The 23,261-nt window shown below is 52.7% G+C and overlaps 1 protein-coding gene across 1 annotated transcript in view; it reads right to left on the reverse strand.

Moving 5' to 3' along the window:
• The window catches only part of ARID3B (AT-rich interaction domain 3B), a 208,617-nt gene that overhangs the window by 176,382 nt on the left and 8,974 nt on the right, over positions 1 to 23,261 (reverse strand). The window contains exons 3-4 of the mRNA XM_056128780.1: positions 7,408 to 7,479; positions 7,123 to 7,195 (exon numbers count right to left, since the gene is read on the reverse strand). Of these exons, the coding sequence (XP_055984755.1) occupies positions 7,123 to 7,195; positions 7,408 to 7,479 (145 nt within the window). The remainder of the gene's footprint in view (positions 1 to 7,122; positions 7,196 to 7,407; positions 7,480 to 23,261) is intronic.

Consider the following 23,261-nt stretch of genomic DNA (forward strand, 5'->3'; position numbering starts at 1 on the left):
TCCTGCACCATCACTGCTGGGGGCCTCGGAACACCCAAGAGGAAGTGGCAGACCGGCCCCAGCACCCCAGGACCCCCCCAACTATGTCCCCTCCCAGTCAGCACCCGCCCTCCTCCCCCCGGGAGCCTCAGCCCCTGCTCCCTCCCAGTGAGGACCGCCTCTCCTCCAGGGGGCCTGGGGTCTTGCCACGGGGGCAACTTCTTGACCTCCAGGGCACGCTGTGTGCCTGGCTCCTGTGGGGGGGATGCTGAGCCTGTGAGGGCTGGCTGCGGCGCCCAGTGGGGGTCCCTCCCTTTCCCGAGTCCTTGCGGGCGGCCCCCATACTTTCTTCCGCTGCATAGAGCTGCGGGCGCTCCCATCTGAGGGTATGCAGGCAGGTATGGGGCTGGGCGAAAACTCTGGCCCAGAACTCCAGCGAGGCCATGCTCCTATTTATATTCCTACCCACAGCGCACACGTTCTGGAAGTTTCACAACTGAAGAGGTGAATTTCAGTTTTTGGATTGTTTCGTTTATTCTGTTCTGTGTTGGGGCCACACTTGGTGGTGCTCTGGGATCACCCCTGGCAGGGCGAGGGGACCATATGGCAGCTGGGGATCGAGCCAAGGATGGCCCCATTCAAGGCTATACTAGCTTCCGGCCCAAGTGGTGAAATTTTTTTTCCCCGTTTTTGCTTTTTGAGCCACACCCGGCCATGCACAGGGGTTACTCCTGGCTTTGCACTCAGGAATTACTCCTGGTGGTGCTTGGAGACGATTTGGGATGCTGGGAATCGAACCCAGATTGGCCACGTGCCAGGCAAACGACCTACCCACTGTACTATCGTTCCAGCTCAAAGTGATGAATTTTATTTATTTTTTATTTTTTAATTTTTTTTTCTTTTTGGGTCACACCCGGCGATGCTCAGGGGTTACTCCTGGCTCATGCACTCAGGAATTGCTCCTGGCAGTGCTCGGGGGACCATATGGGATGCTGGGAATCGAACCCGGGTCGGCCATGTTGGCTGCGTGCAAGGCAAACGCCCTACCTGCTGTGCTATCACTCCAGCCCCTCAAAGTGATGAATTTTAAACCCACGCAGAACCCTTTCTGACACTCTAGCTCAGTGTTTCTCAACTAGCAACGCAGCCCACTGTGGGGCCTCAGGATACTCCAACCGTGAAAGTTGTCTGAGCGGGGGGCCATGGCATGAGACTAGGGGGCCAAGCAACTAGCAGAAAGGGAGAGCCACAAGGGACCACGGTCAGAAAAGGCTGAGCAACGCTGCCCTATACTGCCCGGAAGGCTTCACAGGTAGCCCAGGATATGGAGTGCATGGAGTTGTGGGTCCGGCTTTGCCCTGCTGGAATGTCCAGGGGAGGCAGTCCATGGACTGCCTGAGCAGGGGGCAGCAACCCACGGCCCTGGGCATTGCTGGCTGAATCTCCCACAGGGTCAGGGGACCCAACCCCAGTCTCATCTTCTCCTATTTTACCCCCTGAACAATCTAGTTGACAGTGACTCACTGAGGAACAAAGGAGGCAAGACAACCCAATTTTACCAACTGCTAGGAAGTAGCCATAAAAAAATTTTTCAAAGGGGCAGGGGGTGTTTCAAAGGGAACCAGGGACGCAGCTCAGCGGTAGACCGCTAACCGGCCTTACGTATGTGTAACCTTGGGTTTGATCCCCATCTCCATCCGATAAATTAACAAAACGGTTCTGGACACTCCATCTTGGGGTCACCCATACCCCCGTACACTAGGGTGTGGCCTGTCCCCAGCCTGATGGCGTACTCTACTTGGGATTGCGGGCATCCAATTCCTTTCTTTTACTTTTTAGAGTTTTTCTCTCATCTCTCACATCTCCTAAATAATACTATTTGGCCTCAAGAACAATTAGCTTTTTGTCTGGGAGAGAAAAGACACAAAAGTAGGCCATTCAAAAAAAAAGTAGGCCATTTAAATTTGAAAGTGCCTTATCCAAACCAACACCCCTTCCCTTCCCAATCTCATGGATCGATAACCAGATAATTACAGGGTATTAAGCAGGCATTAGAAGCGGCAAGGAAGGGAATCAGAATCAGCCACAGTTGTTGGCTCACCTGGGGTGAGAGAAAGACGTGGGCACCTCAGACAAAGGGCCTAAAGATCTGCATTTCAGACTCCCTTTAGGGGTGAGACTTGGGAAAGAGGCACCCACCTGCCTAAAAGGGCAAAGGAAGAGAGGCCCGGGCACAGCCCTTTACTACAAAATACAAAGACTACCCGAGGCCCGCCCCCACCAAAAGGCCACGGCAATATATGTCATGCGCGTTTCCTCGCCCCAGATGGATAGATAAGCACACAACAGAAGGAAAAACACTCAATTGGCACTCGCAGGCAGAGCCGGCCATTTTCCCACAGTAAATTCTTTGTAGATACACAGCGAAAACAGATCCCAACAATCCATTTGGGAAAAACCAAGGTCAGTTTGCAGCCTTGACAGAGCCGGTGGGGGAGGGTGGCCGCTCCGAGTGAGGTCTTCACTGGATCTGTCTGCCACAGATCAGGGGGCGCAGGAGCCTGGTCAGCCACCTGGGTAGGCGCTGGGGCGGGGGGCGGGAGTCCTGCTTGGGTTGGGGGGTCTTCCTGGGCGTGCACAAGACGCTGCCGTGAGGGCTTTGTCTCGCTGCCCGCCCGAAAAGACGGCACCCTCTGGACCACTGAGAGGGCACATCTGCCCTTCCCTCAGAGGCGGGTCTGGCCCTGGGCCGCCTACCTCTGCTGCATGGCAGTCTGGAGAGACAGCCGGCCAGGGCTCTGCAGGACTCGGGGGATGGAGAGCCAGGATGCAGGGCAGGGCAGGAAGCATCGAGCTGGTGCTAAGGGGACCCACCTGCCTGTGGGCTCTGCAGCTTCAGATGAGTATGGAACTGGGCATCTTCGTGGCTAACTCAGAAACCTTTCCTCTCCCGAGCCCCCTTCACACAGAGAGAAAGGGCTCTGTGAAGGGTGCGTCCTTTCTCATGTGGCCACGCCAGTTCCACTCCTGAGGAAAAAAGGATTTCCTCCTCACCAATGAAGAAGAATGGAACCGGTCGGGAGCTTATCAGACTTTCAAATCAGTCCCCTCGCCCTCTCGATTCCCCCCTGGAAAAAATCCACCACCAGGGAATGTTATCTCGGAAGCCACCCACGGGGAGTCAAGTTGGCCAGAGCATTTTATTTACAACCATCTGGCTTTATTCTGGGCAAAGAAAAAATGTGTGTATTTTTAAAGCACATACACACACCGAGCAAAATGTGAGAAAAAGTGTACTGAGTGCTGACATTCAACCCACCTTTACAGAAAAGCCTTTTGCGGGTGTGTGGGGGAGACTGAATCAGTCAACTTGGCTACAGACAGCGAGAGAGCAACCCCACTCACTCAGCAAGGAGAGAGGAGGGGCTTTGATCCTGGGGTCCTCCTGCACTGTTTCACACAATGACACAATGACTTCAACAGAACGTGCCTTTGGGGCTCTTTCTTTCTGCCCTTTTTTGGGGTGTTAAGAGGATCTGCAGGTGACATGACCGTGGACAGGCAATGCAGGTGGTCAAACGTCCAGCCCGAACCTCCATCCACCTCCAGAGTTCTGCAGCCAAGGAAACAGGCACCCAGAGGGGACAGACACCCGCAGGACCGTGGAGAAGGGGGTGGGGTGCTCGCCCTGGCTTTCCCAGAGCCTTCCAAAGGGCAGCAGCCCAGGGAGGGGGGAGGGGAGGGGCTAGGAGGCTGGGGACAAGGGGTTCCACTGGAACTGCCTTCTTCTCAGGTGCTGTCCACGGAGGCACAGGCAGCCTGGCTGAAAAGCCCATCTGCTGTGGTCAATTCACTCCGGCGCGTTAACGAGGGAGTCACAGCTCTCAGCAGAGCCCGCCCCGCCCCCCTCCCCAGGGACCAGCTTTTATCACCTGCAGCTGCAGTCACTTGCTGTGGCCTGCTGTGCACGGCCTCCTTGGAGCCCTGTCCACTTCCTCTGCCCTGTGGCCAGCAGGACTGCCCCGCCCACCCCCGCCCGTAGGCAGCACTAGGCCATTTCCAGAAGCTCTGTGATGCCCGCCCCTGGTCCTCTCTGCTTGGACATCAGACTGTGCTGAGTGCTGACCTGCTGCTGAGGCCTGGGCGGCCGTTCCGCAGACGCCGCTAACAAGATCTGGCTCCTGAGCGCCCAGGTGCCCCAATTTGGGAGTCTCCACGTCTCGAGTCTCGAGGGGCACCTGGTTCTTGGTGTTCAGAGAACCGCAAAGATGGCACTTCTGCGACCCAGGAAATCGGGAATGACCATCTGAACCCAGACCAACGCTTCTCAGCCCTCCCACCGTGGCCCCTGCTGAGTGGTGAGGCCTTGAGGCTCACACTGTGCCCTCTGAATTATCCTAGGGGCTCGGAGGGCCCATTAACAGATACTGATTTAGACCAATGAGTTTTCCAGAAGGACACATGAATTTAAGAGGCACCCCCTCTGTACTGTCTCTCTGCCTCAATCTCCCCTGTCCAGCCCAGAGACACGGGTCAAAAGGCTGAGAGGGACACGTGGTACGTGCAGATTCCTGAGTTCAATCCCCAGCACAAGCCAGACCCACCACGTGCAGACTGTACCCGGGCGCCCGGCCCAGGCGTCACCAAGAGATGAACCTCAATGCCAGGGCACTGCAGGGAAGTACCCCACCCTGCCAGCCACACTCCATCCCCAGCTCGGTTTTGTCCACAGATAGGGCTGCCTCTTAACGGCCACATTCAAGTCTTCATAGCCAGGCACCAGCGGCTCATCCCGGCTACAGTCAAGGGTTCGGCCACCTCCGCCATGGCCACACACGTTCGGGGACCACACGGATTCCTCCATACCCACATGGCTCCGGCACCCCGCCACAGGATGGAGGCCTGAGAGCGAACCTGACATGGGCCCCGCCACCTTCAGGCGCTCCCACCTGAGTGGAGGGCAGAAAACAACTGACATCATGATTTTTTCCCCTTGCAGAGGAAGATTTAGATGTTCACCTGCTCTCCCTACTCACCCTTCCTAAAATGAATAATACCTTAGCGACATTTGGGTCCCCGCAGCTGGGGCAAGCTGCCCCCACAACAAAGGGCTATTCGGTCCCCCCAATCAGTACTGCTGAGTTTAGAAAACCTGGTGTGAGCGCAACTAACGAACAGCCAATCTGGCGCGACTCTGGCCCTCCGCCAGCCACGCCAGCAAACAGCGAAACGCCTAACCGAGGCGCTGGAGGCGCGGGGACGGCCAGGCGGGTCTGAATGGGCCACTGCCAGCTTTGGGCTTCGGCTTCCTGCGGAAAGAAACGCCCTGGCACAGAGGAGCAGGGGGCGAGCTGCACGGACCACCACCTCCACACGGCTCTCGAGGCTGACCTCCCGGCGCTGCCCTTGGGCGAACTGCCTGCACCCGGACCCATCAGAGTGGCCGCCTTAGGGGACACTAGTCCGGCGGAGACAATACGGCAGCAGGCACCGGGACCCAAGTTCCCTCTTGGCGGGGCTAAAACAACCTCCCTTCTCCTTTAAAAGTCCTTCTGGGAAGGGAGGAAGAAACAATAAAGCGGAGAAGAGCGGTGGCCCTGCTGCGCTGGTGGCACTCTGTATTGCTACGGCAGCCCCTCGGAGACCAGGCCGCACCCGCGCCTGCAGCAGCTGGGCCTGCGGTGCTTGTAAATAATTAAAAGGTAATTGGAAGGGGAGACCGAAGTATTAAGTGGATTCTCCCTCGCAGGGCAACCAGGGAGTTTTGTTGCCTGCCAGTCACGTTATCTTTTGGGATTATATTCTTCTTTTTTTTTTATGGACACATGCAGCTCGAGAAAACAGCTGGAGGAGTAAACTCATTAGTGCCGCCGAGACGGCTTCCGATGGGCCTGCTGCCGGAAACGAGACCCTTCCAAAGCCTTCAGAAGTGGACCCCGCGACAGGGAGCACGTCCCGAAGGCGCTGTCCGAAGCCCTGCAGGAGGCTGAGGGTCCTCCTCAGGAGAGGCTGTGTCCGGCCCCTTGGTGGTGCCGTGGTGCCGAGTCGGGGGAGTGAGGCGAGGGGGGAAGCAGGGAGAGAGGCGGGTGCCTGGCTACCGACAGCGTTTCTCGCACCTTCTCTCACCAGACACTGGCCCCTGCCGACCGTGTTTCCTTCCGGCCCCTGCCCCGTCCCCGTCCCGTGCTGTGGTCCCCCGTTCCCATGATTTCTACCTGCACCCTCTTGGATTATCAGGCAAGCGCCCCCCCCCCCACCCCACCCCCGTGAGAAACAGCGCTCCACAGAAAAGGTGCAGGATGCCCTGACAGCCAGGGGATGCTGGAACTTGGGAACAGACGCCGTCCCTTTCCCCAGACCATTTCAGACCCTTCGACAAATCCCGAGGGGCTGAACTCTTCAGACTGGCCTGGGCTCTGCAGACCAGGTGCAGCAACAAGCAGCCCCACACCCAAGTGCACGTAACGTCCAGGGCTGCTGCCGAGTTTAAGGGGGATGGGCGCAGCAGGGGCGGTGCTTGCCTCAGACGCAGCCAAGCCAGGTTCAATCCCCAGCACCCCACAGGAGCCCCACCAGGAGTAATCCCTGAGCACAGTTGGGTGAGGCCCCCAGCAAAACAACAAACAAAAAAGTACCCTTAAATTTGTTCGAATAGCTGAATATTCAATTTTATAATTATATAAGTAGAATTTAAATGGAAAATGACTCCAAGACCAGTTAATCAGAAAAGTGTGGCAAAGATAAAGCAGAGGCAAATTTGCGTGCTCATTTTATTCAATGACTTACTTAGGGAGGAGAGGGTTCTTGGGGTCACACCCAGCAGTGCTCAGGGATTACTCCTGACTCTGTGCTCAGGGAATCACTCCCAGGAGTGCTTGGGGGACCATATGTAGTGCCGGGGATCGAGGCAGGGCAAGCCCCTAAGCCTCTGCACTCTCTCTTCATCCCTTAATTTTATTTATTTTCTGCCAAAGCGTTTCCTGTCCTCCTCAATCCATCAGTTACTCAGCTCAACATGAAACCAATTCACAGAGGTCCCGAGCCACAATGCTGCCACCCTGGGGAGAAGAGCAGCAGGGACGGGCACCCAGGAGGCATTAAACACACGTCTCCAAACTGCATGCGAGAGCAGACTGCACTCACCCCGCTTCTGCATGAAGACGAAGAGGTCATCCAGGAACTCTTTTCTTTCCGGGTCACTGTCCAGTTCATACAGCTGCAGTTCCAATACCCCAGGAGGAAAATAGGAAACAGAAAAACACCATACAATGAAAACTTCATTCCATGCAGAAAGCCTGATCTTAGAGACAGGCGACATCTGAAATGCTGCACCCAGGACACAACGCCTGTGCCTTCCCCCCAGGATTTAGATACAAGAAACCACGGCAGAACTGCCCTTTCCATTAGCACCAGGGGAACATGACAGACCTTGGCAAAATCTCGAGAGATCTCTCTTCCCCGGGCTCCATCCGCGTCCTCACTCCAGGCCAATCCACCGTTCTAAAGGGGAACAAAGCACCGAGTTCAGAAGTGAGCAGGAGAAGAGGGAGAGGGCAGGACAAGCGTTTTGTGGAGAGGCAAAGACCCCTGGTGACGGCGCCAGACTGAAAGACACGCATGCACGCGGGGATGTCTTTGGGGAGGTGTTCTCTTCCTTTTCTGGCTTTAAATGAAGTTTCCAAATTAAAGAAGGAGCCAGGTGGAAGGTTCATCTCCATCCGGAGGAGGGGGCAGCTGGGGGGGCGGGGAGCGGGGAGATGATACGGAGGCCAAGTGAGAACCTGCCCCGTCCCGGGAGATGTCCAGGAACCACCCTTCCGTGTAGATCCCTTTCTGTGGGTTCCGGCAGGTTGCTGCTTGTAACAGTACACGAGTACACGGTCCTTCGTGACAACACCTTGTGTGCCTCACAAGTGGGCACAAGGTGATCACAGTGAGTGGCTACCAGCAGGGGCCACTGAGCATCACTGGGCGTGGCCCCAAGCCCCACCCCTCCAAAAAAGGCAGGCCCAGAGAGTTAAAGGGACCAGGACGGAGTCCGGGAAGCCGTGTCTTCCCTGCTGACCCTCTCCTGGGGCCAGAATTCCTCTTGATCGGGGCCTGTTCCCGAGGTACAGAGACAGCCTGCCTCTTTCTTTCGTTAGGGGATCAATGGGAACCTGATCCTTGTGAACTGATTTGGTTGAACTACACAGTGCAAGGGGAGTATGGTGGGTGCATCTCTGTTACGATTCCAGGCCCGATGGAAGCTGGTTCTCCTCGGACCAGACGTCACAAGGTCTAGGACAGTGCTTCTCAACCTCTCCCTGACCCTGGCCTCCTTCCCACTTTTCCGACCCCCTACCCCCACCAGCTGGTCCCCTAGTCTCATACTGTGGCCCTGTGGAATCCCCCAGGGGCCCACAATCCCCCACCCTAGAGAAGCCCGCCTTCCTTCTCTCCCCAGGCTCCCCAGGCTCTGGGGGTAATCTAATCTCTGTCCACTTCCGGTTTGGAACGTTCTGTCACCCTCACTACACTGCAAGCTCCAAGATGGAAAAGGTGACAGATCTCATATTCCAGCAGGCAATACCTGAAGACCCTGGCATTTCACAGGACCTGACAATCACCATCAGAAAGCGTCACCACTTTGATTAAGTATGCACACATACATCCAAGGGAGTTAAAAGAGATTGGGGGGGGGGGGGGGGGGAGGAAAGGTCCAGAGAGGAACATGGCTGCTCTTCACTCCTGCCCCAGTGTATGGCACAGAACCCCTCACGCTCTCCTCTTCCCCCAGGACTACAAGCACACACTCATACACGCACACACGTGTATACATGAGCAGCGGGCTGGGTGTCTTACGCAGGGCGGGCGGGCCAATGGGGCCCCCAAGGAGCAGCTGTCTCTTGGGAAAGCATTCCTGGGGATCTTGTGAAACCAAGCCTCTAAGATGAAAGCAGGCTCTACTTCCGCTCTCTCCAACCACCCCCTTCACTCCAGAGTGCCTGAAAGCGGGTTTTTAACTCATGTGTCCTGGGACCATACTGGGAGCCCCTGACTCCAGGTGGGCCCTGGGACATAGACCCACTCCCTGCCAGCAGCAGGACCAAGAAGCGACACCACGTCGGGGCAAACGAGACAGATGACACCAGACCGATTCTTCCCCCGTGTGTCTGGTGAAGATGTGTAAGGACGCCAGTGAATGCTTCACCAGGCATCAGTTCTTCCCAAGCAGATGCAGGCGCCACCCCCCCACCCCACCCCGCCCCCGCCCCCACCCCACCCGCAGAGTCAACCTAGAGAGGCCAATCACCAGGTTTGAAAACAATGCTCCAGGCTCACCCCCACACTGTAATTACAGTCACCAGAAATCCGCTGTCATCTGGTGGCAACCAACACAATGAATAATCAAGATGAATTATGCCTGTCGGGTCAGCAAAACCAGACAGAGTTACAGTCCCCCTTTCAAAGGAGGCTGTAGGCTGCCCTAATGCCCAGTGATTACATTTGCGCCAGTAATTCCCGCTGGAAAGTCAATTATCCCAGGAGCCCCTATCGGCTGAAAGACATTTAATGGGGAAGCATTGCTGCTTCTGTTATGTCAGCTGTTTATGGTGGCTCTCAATTCCCAGCTCTCGGGCACAAGAGCGCCCAGGCAGGTTCTGGCTATGGGAGGGCCCTTTCTCCACTGGCCATCAGGAGAGCAGAAAACACAGGTTTTTGCTAATTACAGTGATTTCCAGGCACTGGGCAAGTCACTCAGAAACTATTTAACACTTGGTTGGTGGAGGGGATGGAATCCACAACCCCCAAGTCTCAGACTGGGCTCGGGCAGTGAGAGGAGAGGAAAAACAAGGGGCAGTGACTATGTGTGAAAATAAACACCCAAGTGCGAGTCCGGCAGGGAAGAATGTCTCAAGGGGCTGGCAGCTGGGGGTGTTGCTCTACCCAGCTGCAGGGGGTGGGGGTGGGACTGGACTTTGTGCCAGCAATGGCCTGGGAGGTGTGACCCATGGGGGGCTGGGGGGGGGGTGGCTGAAACTGCTCTTGCCTGCTCGGTGATATGGGCACACAGGGATAGGCGGTATTGAGCAGTCGCACAGCAGAACCCTGTGAGATCGATCTACTGCTTCACCTCAGATTCAGCTGGGGCTGGTGGGGGCGTCCACTCTGTGTCGCCCTTGCCCCCGGACACAGCAGCTTCGGCCCAGCTTCACAGGATGTGGGGTGCCCGTCGAAGGAGCTCCTGGCCCCTCAGTCCAGCACGAAGCCCACCAGGTGTCCTGGTGACTTGTGTCTATGCCCAGGGAGGACGACAGCAGGCCTCTGCGGCAACTCCCTCTGGTCTTCACACTGACTGAGGGTGGTCACGGACACAAGCTCAGAGCTGTGTCGTGGCTGCGGGCACGCTATGGGCCAGAAAGGATTTGCTCTCCGGACAGCTGTGTGGGGCGGGCTGAGACTGCAGCGTGGAGGAGGTGGGAAGGGGTGGAAGGGAGTGTGGGGATACTAAAGCCCAGCGTCCCCCTCCAGCTCGATATGTGACCAAGAGCAACAGTGGCTGTCCAGGCTCTCCTCGGAACTCTCCTGACCAGCTTTGAGCTTACCAGAGGCTCACAGAAAGCGGACAGTTTGCTGCCAAATACCTACCAAGACTAGCCTGGGCTCCCTACCCCCCCTCATTTTCCCTAGGGAAGCCACAGAGCGTTTCCCCTTCAAATAAAATAATTGGGGGGGGGTGGGGGGAGCCAAGGTCGGGGAAGCAGAAAGGAGAGCAGGAAGCTAAGCATGCCTGCACTTTCTGAAAGCCAGAACTGGGCTAGGAGCTTACCAAGCGTTTCTGACTAAATCCAACCACTCACGGGTGGTTTTATGAGAAATGGGGTAACAACGACTTACAGAGGGTCTGGAGTTATAGTACAGTGGGTAGGAAACTTGCCTTGCATGGGCCGACATGGGTTCATCCCTGGCACCACATGCCCCCCCCAATAGGAGTGATCCCTGAGTACCGCCAGGTGTGGCCCCAAAACCCAAACCAAAAGGAAACAACAATGGCTCAACGCATCTGAATAACCAGCCCAAGGTCTCACATTTCCGCTTGGCAGTGCCAGAACGTAAGCCCAGATCTGCCAGGCTCCCTGTCCCACGGTACTGATCCACGGGTCCAAAGAGGGCAGTCAAGGGGCTAGAGTGATATTTCAGCAGGTAGGGCATTTGCCTTGAATGTGGCTGACCTGGGTTCAATCCCCGACATCCGATATGGTCCCCCAAGCACTGCCAGGAGTCTGAAAGCCCCAGAAGGCCCAAGTCATGGGAGAAATGTCATGGGAGAATCGTTTATTCCTTGATCCTTCTTCTTGGCTTCATCTGGGTGGTGCAAGCAGACACCCTCACACTCCTGCACACAGTGAGTATGCAGGAGCCCTCACACTCTTGCCCCAGCAGACCTATCTGGGGGTGCCTTCTCGGGAGGGGCAGCTTCCTGCCCTGGGGTGACCATCTGTCTGGGATGTTGAGGCAGGGGACCACCGGAGACAGGGCTGGGCGAGGAATTCTCAAGGGGCCCTTTCTGTCCAGAGAAGTTAAACGCATCACAGACGTTCTGAGAACCCCTGCTAGAGAACAGAAGACAGGAAGAAGATGTGGTTCCCGCACTGAGGAGCCTCAGCACAGAGAGGACAGGACAAGCTGTGAGTGTGTGTGCGCGTGCCAGACACAGACACACATACACAGGAACACAGAGGTGGGGGAGGGGAGCAAGGAGGTGGGGTGCTGCAGGCCCTGGCAGGGGGGACCAGGGAGATTTACAGTGTCAGTGAGCAGGAGAGGGGGATAAACAAGGCATGTTTTGGCAAGGAGGACGCAGGCCTGCATAGTGAAGGTGGAAACAGGCTGTGAAATGCCTTGAATACCAGGAGGAAGTGTAAACTCCAAGCTGCAGCAGTGGGCAGGCACTGGATGTTTTCTGAACAGAAAAAGAATGATGAACTCAGCACTTCGGAGCAGTTTAATGGCTCTTCTTGTGGGAGAAAACATAACCCACACATACAGTCAAATGCGGAGACAATTAAAAACAACCTTGTCCCCCCAGATTAGCCTTTAAATCATTTGTCAAGATCTTGCTTGCTCTCACTCCGACCACAAAAAACAAAAACTGGAGGGGCTGGGGGTGGCTCAAGGGGCTGGAGCCTGCTCTTCGCACAGGCAGGTCTGGGCTCAGATCCCCAAGCGGGGATCCGGAGCACAGATCTAGGAATAGCCCCTGAGCACTGCACCGCGAAGCTATAAAATAACATAGGAACTGACATTTTATTTATTTTTTTCTTTCTTCCCCCAAAACCAAAAATTTTAAATCGAATCACCATGAGATACACGGTTACAAGGTTGTTCATGACTGGGTTCCAGCAGGGTCCATTTCTGCCGCCAAGGGAGCTGATTTTTCCTAATAGTTGTTGTGTGGGGAGGAGAGCTGAGCCACATCGTTTATTCCTCAGAGATCACTCCCCGGTCAGCCTTGTGCTAGGCAAGTCCCCCTCACCCCTGAACTAAGAGAGCAGGATGATGCTTCATTTAACAACCAAGAATCTCCTGAACGTCCCCAGTAAGCGATTTCCCATGTTGAAGTGGGGACCTGAACAGGACAACTGCACTGGGGCACGCCGGTGCCCAGAGAACATCTGGCAGGGGCAGAACCAGGCGCACAGTCCGGGTGGAGAAGGTAAAAGGGAGGAGTGGGAGGAGAAGTGGGAGGGGGGGAGGGCGCGTGGGTCAAGGATCAGGCAGGAGGAGCCCCTGCTGGAGTGAGAACAGGCTACTGTGCGGGCATGTGGGTGGTGCAGAAAGAGAACCGCACAACTGTGGTCTTGGGGGAGGGGAGGGCAGCGGCAGGCGCCAGATGCTCGCTGCCAACCTTCGGGGAGGAGAAAGAGGTTTCTCTCCTCTGGCTCCAGACCCAAGGTTTCCTCGGGCCTTTCTTTTACTGGGCTTTGGGGAGGGAACAAAAAAAAAAGCCCAAGCAGACCACGCCCCTAAGATCTCAGGAGCCAGCGCTGCATTCCTGCCGAGTGCGGTTCCTCCCCAGAGACAGAAGCGCCTGACTTTAAAAGCAATTAAGTATCTAGGCTATTTTAGGATTACTCCTTGACCACCTGGAATATCTTATTAAAGCGCGGCTCAAATGTCCAAAGCAATTTCAGGCCCCATTCCTCACTTCCCCCCCAAGGCGAGAGTTAACCCTTCCCTGACTCTCCCCGCAGAGACCCTCTGAGAAAACCGTCCCGTCCTCAGAACTCAACCACACATTCCGGCCACTTTTATAGAATTCAGTGTGTTTCCTTTCTGTTGACTCTCTGTAGACTCGGAACCCGAGGTCAAGAATCTGAGCAAATTCCGAGGACCTGAACCTCATTAGCAAAACTTACAGGATCCAAAGAGGCCTGGTTCCAGGCTCCTGAAATCAAAGGGTCCGAAATATGAATCGCGAATAAGCATCGGGCTGCACAGTGCCCTGGCTGCATTACTATGATTTTAATAAGCGACACAGAAGCTGTCTCCTTTGCCAGTCCCATGGCTCGAGGGGGGGCCTATCTGCTGCTGGCCAATTGGGTGACCTGCCATCTTAAGAGTCTAAAGTTTGGCAGGAAGAAAAGAAAAACATCTTTGCCCCCCCCCCCCCCCACACACACACCCATTTTAGCGGACCCTGGGAGGTAATAAGACAAGCATAAACAGGTAATGGGCAGGCTTAGAAGAGAGCCCTAAAAGGTCAGAGGAGCCCCAGGAAGCAAAACAGATACTGTTATAAGCAGCACTGTTGGACTACAAACCCTCCTGATAAGATCAGGATTAAGGCTCTAGGCTCAGCTCCCGGCTCTTAAGCTAAACCGCCCAGGCCTGGGAAGAGGAGTGCTAATTATCAGATGTGCCCCTTCCGCTGTCAGGTAACTCTAGGAGGAACCAGAAAGAGCCCCCTACCTCTTACCAGCAACAGAGCTCAATTCAAATTCGATGGCTTGGAAAACAGCTAGGGAACATTTTCTGGCTAAGCAGTGAAAAGTGTGTTTGGGGGAGGGGACAAGCACTCCATGACGTAAGAGGGGCTGTACAGAAATGGGGTGTTCAAACAAGGAGGGACAAGGGGCCAGAGAGATAGCACAGAGGCTAGGGTACTTGCTGTGCACACGGAGGACCAGGGTTTGATCCTCGGCATCCCATACAGTTCCCTGAGCACTGCCAGGAATGATCCCAAACCTCCCCCCACCAAAAAGAAAAAAAAAAAAAGAGGAAAAAATGCAAACACCAGTTTGGGCATGAAGACACCTCTACATGCAGGGAACCCGGCCAGCCATGCAGGGAGGTGCCTGGGAGTCAAAGACTCAGCTCCAGTCCCTGGACTGAGCCGGCAGCTCGGTGGCAGCTCTGCTTTCACCGAGCGACCGAGGACCTGCACATCCATACTGAGTGCGGCCACCTAGAGAGTGATAGCTGGGACGACGGAGCACACAGCCACATCCAGCTATGACACCCAGGAAGAGACCGAGAATCACAGGAAAGGCAACTACACGTCTGCAGAGAAGAAAAGATCAAAAAAGATCTGACTAAACAATGGGGAGTCAGGCTGACTTTTCTGTTACATGCTAAGAGTCAGCAGAACACCGGAACACATCATCACATGTTAGATGTAACACATGGGACTCCCAGCTTGGCGCTCAGAGGACCAGGCTGGGCCAGGAGGAGCTGGGGATTAAACCAGGTTTCCTCCTTGCAAAGCATGTGCACAAGCCCACCCAACTGTCTCTCTGGCCCTAAAATAAGTTTCAAAGACTAAAAAAAGAGCTTGCCAGGGGCTGGAATGACAGTACAGCAGGTGGGGTGCTTATCTTGCACCGTGGCCCACTGGGGTTCAATCTCCTGTACCTCATAGGATCCCCCAAGCTCCGCCAGGAATAAACCCTGAGCACCACCAGGTGCGACCCAGAAATCAAAAAGCAAAACGACATATGAAGACAAAAACAATACGGGTGAAGACAGCGAGGATGGAAGAACTCTCCACAGAACATCTCATACTGAGATGCTAGGTATAAGATACCGTGCCATTCTGTCAGAGCCTCACAGAGTAAGAGTTCCTCCCAAACAAAACCTCCGCAGGCTCAGATGCAGACTCCAAATGGACACTATCCCAAACCAGTGACCAGAGGAAACGGAATTCTCTTGAGGAGTGCCTCTACAATCCAAAGCACGTGGAACTCCCATACAAAGTCTGACTCAAAATGAGCCAATTTTAAACACAAAAACTACACCATCAAGAGGATGGAAGCCTCCACAGCAGAACACCAGCAGGAGCTGCAGTCCCATGATCAGACATAACAGAACCGGCCAGAAGCAACTTTCATATGAGTCTGAAGAGTGGCAGAAGGTTACTGAAAGGTGGGGGCAGACTCAAGTGATTCACTTCCATCTTCCGTCTTCCATGTCTGAGATTTCCAAAACAAAGCCAAACAATTTCCTAAAATAAAGTTTTGGAAAAGTCATTCGAAGAGCTAATGACTAAAAGCTCTAAAACCAGATTTATAAAATTCAAGAAATGCACAGAAAAGAAATCTCTTGCTAAGCACTTGAAAAATCACACGAAGAGATGACACTATAAATCAAGACACAAAAATGGTTCAACAAAAAAAGACCCCAGTACTTCCCTTAAAAGAGCGATCAATGGGGCTGGAGTACGGCAGGTAGGGCGTTTGCCTTGCATGTGGCTGACCTGGGTTGGATTTCTGGCGCCCCATATGGCCCCCCAGCATCACCAGGAGTGTGATCCCTGAGTGCAGAGTAAGGAGTAACCCGCCCCCCCAGCACTGCCACATGTGGCCCAATAACTAAACAATTTGCAATCAAAGGAAGCCAGAAAGATGTAATACACTGTTGCGATGCTTTCCCTTATATCATGCCTTATACAGTGTGCCCTCCCGCACTGCGTGGTTCCCTGAGCACCACCAGGAGTGGCCCCCAGGTCCAAATCCAAACAAAATCAAATAGTCCTTGAAGCTGTGCAAGACAGAGGCCTGGAGCAGAGGCCGTGCCCCCAATAACTCCCTGACACCCCCCCTCCCCCACAGGGAGCAGCCTCCAGAGCTGAGCTGGGAGTGGAAACCCAGAGCTGCTGGGTGTGGCCCAAAACCCAAAAGGAAAAGAACAGAGGTGAAGGGGGAAAAAGACACAAACCAGGCTGAAGAGCAAATCAAGTGGGATAAATGAAAGGGCCCCGAAATAGCAGAGTTCGAAAGATGAGAAATAGCAGAGTTCGAAAGATGAATCTTAAAAGTTTGAGAGAAACAATTACAAAAATGAGAACTGGACCCACAAGAGACTTTGCAACGGCATAAATAGTTGCCAGAAGAGAATCGAATCATCACAATGATGGTTACTCAAGAATTTAAAGCCACGAATAATCAATTACACAAGAACTGGGGCAAGTAGGGGCCAAAGAGCTGGTACAATGGGGTAAGGCCAACTCAGGTTTGGTCCCCAGCACCCTATTTGGTCCCCCCCAAGCTTTATCAGGAATGATCCCTAAGGACCACTGGGTGACAAAAAAACAAAATAAGAGGCAACCAACGCTAATTTACCCAATCCTACAACGGACCTACAATGGAATATTTTATTCACCTTTCTCTGAAGCTGATCACCTGAACCTTAGTTAAGATGTGAGATTCAAGTAACGACACTTGACCCCCACAAACAACCCACAGCCATTAATTTGAGAAAAAGTTTATAGGCTGATCATACAGAAGAACACAGGATATGGTAACAGATTCCACAAAACTGACATCATCCCAGTTCTTTGACCATAAAGTAATTAAGATACATTAATAATTGTGGGGGGGGGGCGGAGGGGGGTGGTAAAACTCAAATATTTCAGAGCTAAAAAGCTCTTCTGAACAATCCATGAATTTAAGTGACCACATGTTTAGTACTGCTGCATTCCACATCAGTTTCTGTGCAGTACAGTAAAAATGAGAGAAATCCGTAGCCTCAATTGGGAGGGGGTCCCACACCGGTCTATGCTCAAGTGTTTACTGCCAGCATGGTGCTCAGGACACTCTCCTGGTGTTATTTGGAGAGACCAGTGTGGTTCTGGGCATCAAACCCAGGACCTTACATATGCAAGGCAAGTGCTGTACCACGGTGCCACATCCTCAGCCCTCAACTGCATTTACGAAGTACCAAGAAACTTCTAAACATGCGTTAAACATACAACTGAAAGGACTTCACACACGGAGAGAGTAGAAATAGAACCGGAGACATCTAAGTGCACAGGCTGTGAACTCAGTGACTCTTAAGTGCAGCTGCTTTGCAAGCATGAGCTTGATTCCCAGAGCCAGACACGTGTGCCAGCCTGGGCCTAGCAACCCGCTGCCTGGCACCACCATGAGCATGCAGTCTCTGGGACACAGACAGGAGCATGCAAGTAGGTGAGACCCAGTGAGGACACTAGCGCACATGGCAAGCACCAGACAAGCAACAGGAATACGGGTGGGGGACCGAGGGGGACAGAAAACGATGATCGGCAGATGGAAAGTTGTCATTATCTGCAGGATGACAGTGTACTAGCTTTACGGGAGCATTCCCATCAGAAAGGCTGGGAAGATAGCACTGGGGCTGGACCCTTGTGGGAGCCCCCAGTACCATCCCTGGCACAGCTGGAATGAGTCTCTAAGCACCCCACAGCACCCCCAACTAAAACCAAAGTTATCAGAAAAAACTTGGCAAACTGTACCAGGGCCTCCTTCATACTACTTCATGCTGCTGCATGTGATTCTACAGTGGTCACAATAAATATTTTTCTTTTTTCCTTTTTTTTTGGGTTTTGGGCCATACCCAGTGGTGCTATGGCTCCAGCCCGTTTTGTTTTGTTGTGTTTGGGGGCCAGTGGTGCTCTGGGCTCTGGGACTGGCAGTGCTCAACGGACTAAACCCAGGCATCCTGGACACTGAGCCCACTGTGTTATTTCTCAGCCCTCAAGAAAATATATTAGGGCTGGAGCGATAGCAGAGCGGGTAGGGCGTTCGCCTTACAAGCGGCCAGCATGGCCGACCGGAGTTCAATTCCTCCGCCCCTCTCGGAGAGCCCGGCAAGCTACGGAGAGTATTCGATATGCCAGACACAGTAACAACAAAGTCTCCAATGGAGACGTTACTGGGCCCGCTCGAGCAAATGGACGATCAACGGGAGGGCCTTTACCTTTACCAAGAAAATATTGATGGAGTAAGAAATAACTGGCCAAGACCCCAAAGATTAACACCAGCAAATGCTCGGGAAGATGTGGACTAAGAGAAACTGTAATTCACTGATGGTAGAGAAGCAGAATGGTACAGCTACTTTGGAAGATAGTTTGTCAGTTACTCTGAAAACTACGCTCTTGCCGAATGACTCAGCAATCACACTTCTAGGTGTTTACCCAATTGAGATGAAAACGTGTGTCAACACAAAAACCTGTACACAAATGTTTGTACCAGCTTTATTCATTAATTGCTGAAAACTGGGAAGCAATCAAGATACTCTCCAGGCGATGAATAAATTGTGGTACAATACAGTATTACTCAGTGCTGAAAAGAAATAAGAGGTCACGTCCTGAACAACTACCTGGGAAATTTAAATGCATGTCACTAAGGAAAGAGGCCAACTGGTAAAGGCTTTTAGCAAGTCCACGCGCAGCAATGCTCAGGACTAACTTCTGGCTCTTCACTCAGGAAGCACTCCTGGTGGGGCTTCGGGGACCATGTAGGATGCCAGAGATCGAACCCGGGTCAGCAAGGCAAGTGCCCTCCCCACTGTTTTATCTCTATAGCCCCAGCAAGTCCTCACTTAATGTCTGTCATTAACAGGGTTTTGAAATTTCAACTTTAAGAGAAATAACCTACAATAAAGAACCGGAGCGGGCCCAGTAACGTCTCCATTGGAGACTTTGTTGTTACTGTGTCTGGCATATCCAATACTCTCGGTAGCTTGCCGGGCAATGGAGACGTTACTGGGCCCGCTCGAGCAAATCGATGATCAACGGGAGGGCCTTTACTTTTCCTTTACTTTAAGGAACTGGAGCAGTAGTCCGGCGGGTATGAGGCGTGTCTTGCATGTTAACAACCCAGGTTTGGTCCCCAGCATTTCCTACGGTCCCTCAAACACCGCCAGCAGTGATTCTGAGCACAGAACCAGGAGTAACCCCTGAACACTGCCGGGTGTGGCCCAAAAAGAAAAAAGAATCTATAATGGAACCAGGCCCTTTCTTCATTCACTGCAGCTGGAATTTCTTTTTTTCACCCATGTTACAGTGTGACATTGAATCGAGATCATGTCATTATTTAAGGAACTACTGCAGTTTCTGATTCTATCAATGACATTCTGGAAAAGGAAAAAACTGGACACAGTGCAAGGATCAGCAGTTGCTAAGGGCTATGGGTGTAAAATGAAGACGCAGAGCTTTAAAAATTTTAAGGCACGGGCTAGAGTGATAGCACAAAGGATAGGGCGTTTGCCTCGCACTCGGCCAACCAGGGCTCGATTCCCAGCATACCATATGGTCCCCTGAGCACCACCAGAAGTAATTCCTGAGTGCAGAGCCAGGAGAAACCCCTCTGCATTGCCGGGTATGACGCAAAAAAAAAAAAAAAAAAAAAAAGAATTTTAAGGCAGTGAAACTGTTCTGTAGGATGGTGGGTATATTTCATCATGCAACTGTCAAAACCCACAGAATATGTAACATCAAAAGGGAACGTGGGGCTGGAATACAGCAGGGAAGACACTTGCCCTGCATGTGGCCAACCCCGCTTTGATCCCCAGCACCTCAAAGACTCCCCCAAGTACTGCCAGGAATGATACCAGAGTAGAGAGCTAGGAGTAAGCCCTGAGCACAGCTGGGCGTGGCCCCAAATAAAAATAAATCAAAGAGCTCAATGTTAAACCTGAGATGTCAGTGAAATACCTAAATGAAAATGACAAGCAGAGAGTTGGGAATACATCCACTGCGCACAGGACAGAAATGGGCTCAAACATCATGTTGCACAGTCAACAGCTGTGGCTCTTATTTTTGTTTGTGTGCATCTGGGCTTCACCCAGATATGCGAGGAAGGGGGCTACCCCCCATTTGGTGCCCAGAGGGACCATGCAACAGGGATGCAAGCCAGGGGTTGTTCTGCGTGTAAAGCCCTTTGAAGCTTCTCCCGGTCCCACTGTGGCTTGCCCCAGAGAGTGAAATTACTCAAGGGAAACATGTGGAGAAGAGCACTCATGACAGAGCCTTGGGGGCCAGAGAGAAGAAAACTTGAGAAAGGTAAAAATCAGCTGTCAGAGGGCCTAGGGCAGCCAGAAAGGGAGGAGGTGGGAGAAGGGTGGGCTTAGGAACATGGTGGTCACTGGCAAGGCCTTAGCAAGAGGAGCTTTGGGGCCGTGGGAGAGACAGAATCCGGACAGCCATGTTACTCAGAGCGGGAGATTCTGTTCCTGACAGGTTCTGTTGAGGAGTGGGGATCAGTCAGAATGAGAGGAAGTTGGAAGGGGATGTGCTGTCAAGGGCAAGTTTTAAAAATTGATAGCTCAGGGTGGGCACGTGGCTGAATGGTGGAGCACAAACCTCTTGTTTATTTGTTTACGGGCCACAGGTTGTACTTAGCGATCACTACTGGTGGGATCGGGGGACCATACGGGGTGCTGGACAGGACACTTCGAATGCATGCAAGGCAAGCACTCTACCTGCTATGCTGTTGCTGGGTCCCAGGGCACAAGCGTTGAATGTCTCGGGTTCCATCCATCGGGAGCGATAGAGGGAAGGGAGGAAGAGAGAGGCAGAGAGGAAAGAGGAGAGGGAGGGGAGAAGCAAAAAAAAAAAATCTCCACCGTATTGAAAGTGATCTCATTGATCTCATTTCCTCATAACAAACGAAGCAGAATTTCTTGATAGGGGATTTTAAAGTTATGGGAAAATATAGCAGGACGTACACAGAGGTGGGCCAAGCTCTGGAAGAGAATCCAGATTTGCTGATGAAAAACGTCCCTGAAATTTGGAAAGAATGGGACTTGAGACCGAGAGACCGATTAGAAGGCTTTTTTTTTTTTAATTTTTGGGTCGCACCCGGCAATGTTTAGGGGTTATTCCTGACTCTGCACTCAGAAATTACTCCTGGTGGTGCTTGGAGACCACACAGGATGCCGGGGATCAAACCAGTGCTGGACAGCAGACACTCTACCCACTATACTATAGCTCCAGCCCGAGTAGAAGGTTCTTGATCGTGTTCTCACATAAGAATTCAACACAGGGGGCTGGAGCAATAGCACAGCGGGTAGGGCGTTTGCCTTGCACGCAGCCGACCTAGGTTCGATTCCCAGCATCCCATATGGTCCCCTGAGCACCGCCAGGAGTATTCCTGAGTGCATGAACCAGGAGTAACTCCTGAGCATCGCTGAGTGTGACACTCCCGCCCCCCAAAAAAATAAAAATGAAGCTTACTTCTCTGCCAGCCTGAGAGGTATGCACGTACCCCTATTTTAATATGGAAAGCAGCTTCAAAAGCAATTTCAGATCACATAATCCTGAACCGTTTCCAAGAACTAATGAATACTAGATTTGATTATAGCTGTAGAGAATGCTGAAAGTTTATAATAGCACCGAGGACCTACAAGCTAGATACAAAAAAGTAAAAACTGAAAGGAAAAAAAAAAAAACGCAAAACTTCAAGAAAAATTTCAGTTCCAGTGACATTTCAATCTAGAGATACCAACTTTAGGAAAAGGCTTTCACATTCTTCCCTGACTTTGTAACATCTTTACAAACACTCTGAGGTGAGCATCATAGTGTTAACTTCCGTTACCTCCTTGGGTGGGCCTATTCGTGGAATTTTGAAATTACTTCCTCTGTTTCTACCAATAAGCACAACTGTCCTCACTTACTGCTTTCCCTCTCGATTTTCACTTTATTTAATCTTAGGGATGGGGGGGGGTGGAGAGGGGCTTCCAAGCACTACCCAGGAGGTCCAGAGGCCCAAGGGCCAGTTGGGCCACCGTGGTGGTGCTGTAGGCTTCACAGCTTCACAGCTGTACCCACCCGGCAACGCTTGGGGGGCATGTGGTGCCAGGACTCAAACCCAGGTCAGGCGCATGCATGCCACGCACAGGCGTTCAATGCTGTACCAGCTCCCTACTCTCCCTTTCATTTTCTAGAAGAATGGATGTTTTCTTGACTCCGTAATCAATTCTGTAATCGATGAACATGTGCAGATGGCAACTAGTGAACAACAGAATAGTAGTGGCATGGAAATGCAGCGTCAGGTTAGAAGGCTTGAGAGGAGAATGAAACCGTCTTAAGAGTGTTCGCCAGAGAAACCAATTGCTTCCACAGGGCCATCTCCATAGTCCCGGTTTTCCAACTGTGTAAAAATCAGGTTGTATGGGGCTGGAGCAATAGCAGAGCGGGTTGGGCGTTTGCCTTGCATGCAGCCGACCTAGGTTCGATTCCCAGCATCCCATATGGTCCCCCGAGCACCACCAGGAGTAATTCCTGAGTGCATGAACCAGGAGTAACCCCTGAGCATCGCCGGGTGTGACCCCCATTCCCCAAAACAAAAAGTCAGGTTGTACAGATTTTCCCGCTATGCTTGTGTGATCACTAGGCAAGGATGGTCAGGAAGGAGAGGCTTCTCGTCCTCCAGTCCACACACATGCACGCAGGGGTTCCGAGAGGCGCTCTAGGACACCTGCCCCAAGAAGTACAGCCAGCATGCGGTGGAGTTGGGATCAAAACCACATCTTTCAGCGCTGAAACCAGGGCTGATTAATAATTAAGTCTGTTACTAAGTAACAAGTGCGCTGAGCATTTGCACCTTAATCGTGTGGGGTTAATGTCTAGAAGGGCCGACCAAGCTGACTTGCCACGCCACAGATTATTTTAGACACTGGGGAACGCTAGGATGGAAGAACTAGCGCTGGAGCAGCACAGGAGAGAGTTCGAGGGCCCAACCCTCTTTCGAATCGGTTTGTTTGCTCATCCAGAAGGCTCCAGAAAGAAAACATGAACTCAACAGGTCTTGCAAAAGTAAAGAAATTCGGGGCTGGAGCGATAGCACAGCGGGTCGGGTGTTTGCCTTGCACGCGGCTGACCCGGGTTCGATTCCCAGCATCCCATATGGTCCCGAGTCACCGCCAGGAGTGATTCCTGAGTGCAAAGCCAGGAGTAACCCCTGAGCATCACTGGGTGTGACCCCAAAAACAGAACAAAACAAAAAGTAAAGAAAATTCAAGAAAGCCAAACTCCTCCG

This window comes from Sorex fumeus, unplaced genomic scaffold (genome assembly GCF_029834395.1).
Source record: "Sorex fumeus unplaced genomic scaffold, SorFum_2.1 ptg000067l, whole genome shotgun sequence".
NCBI lineage: Eukaryota > Metazoa > Chordata > Mammalia > Eulipotyphla > Soricidae > Sorex > Sorex fumeus.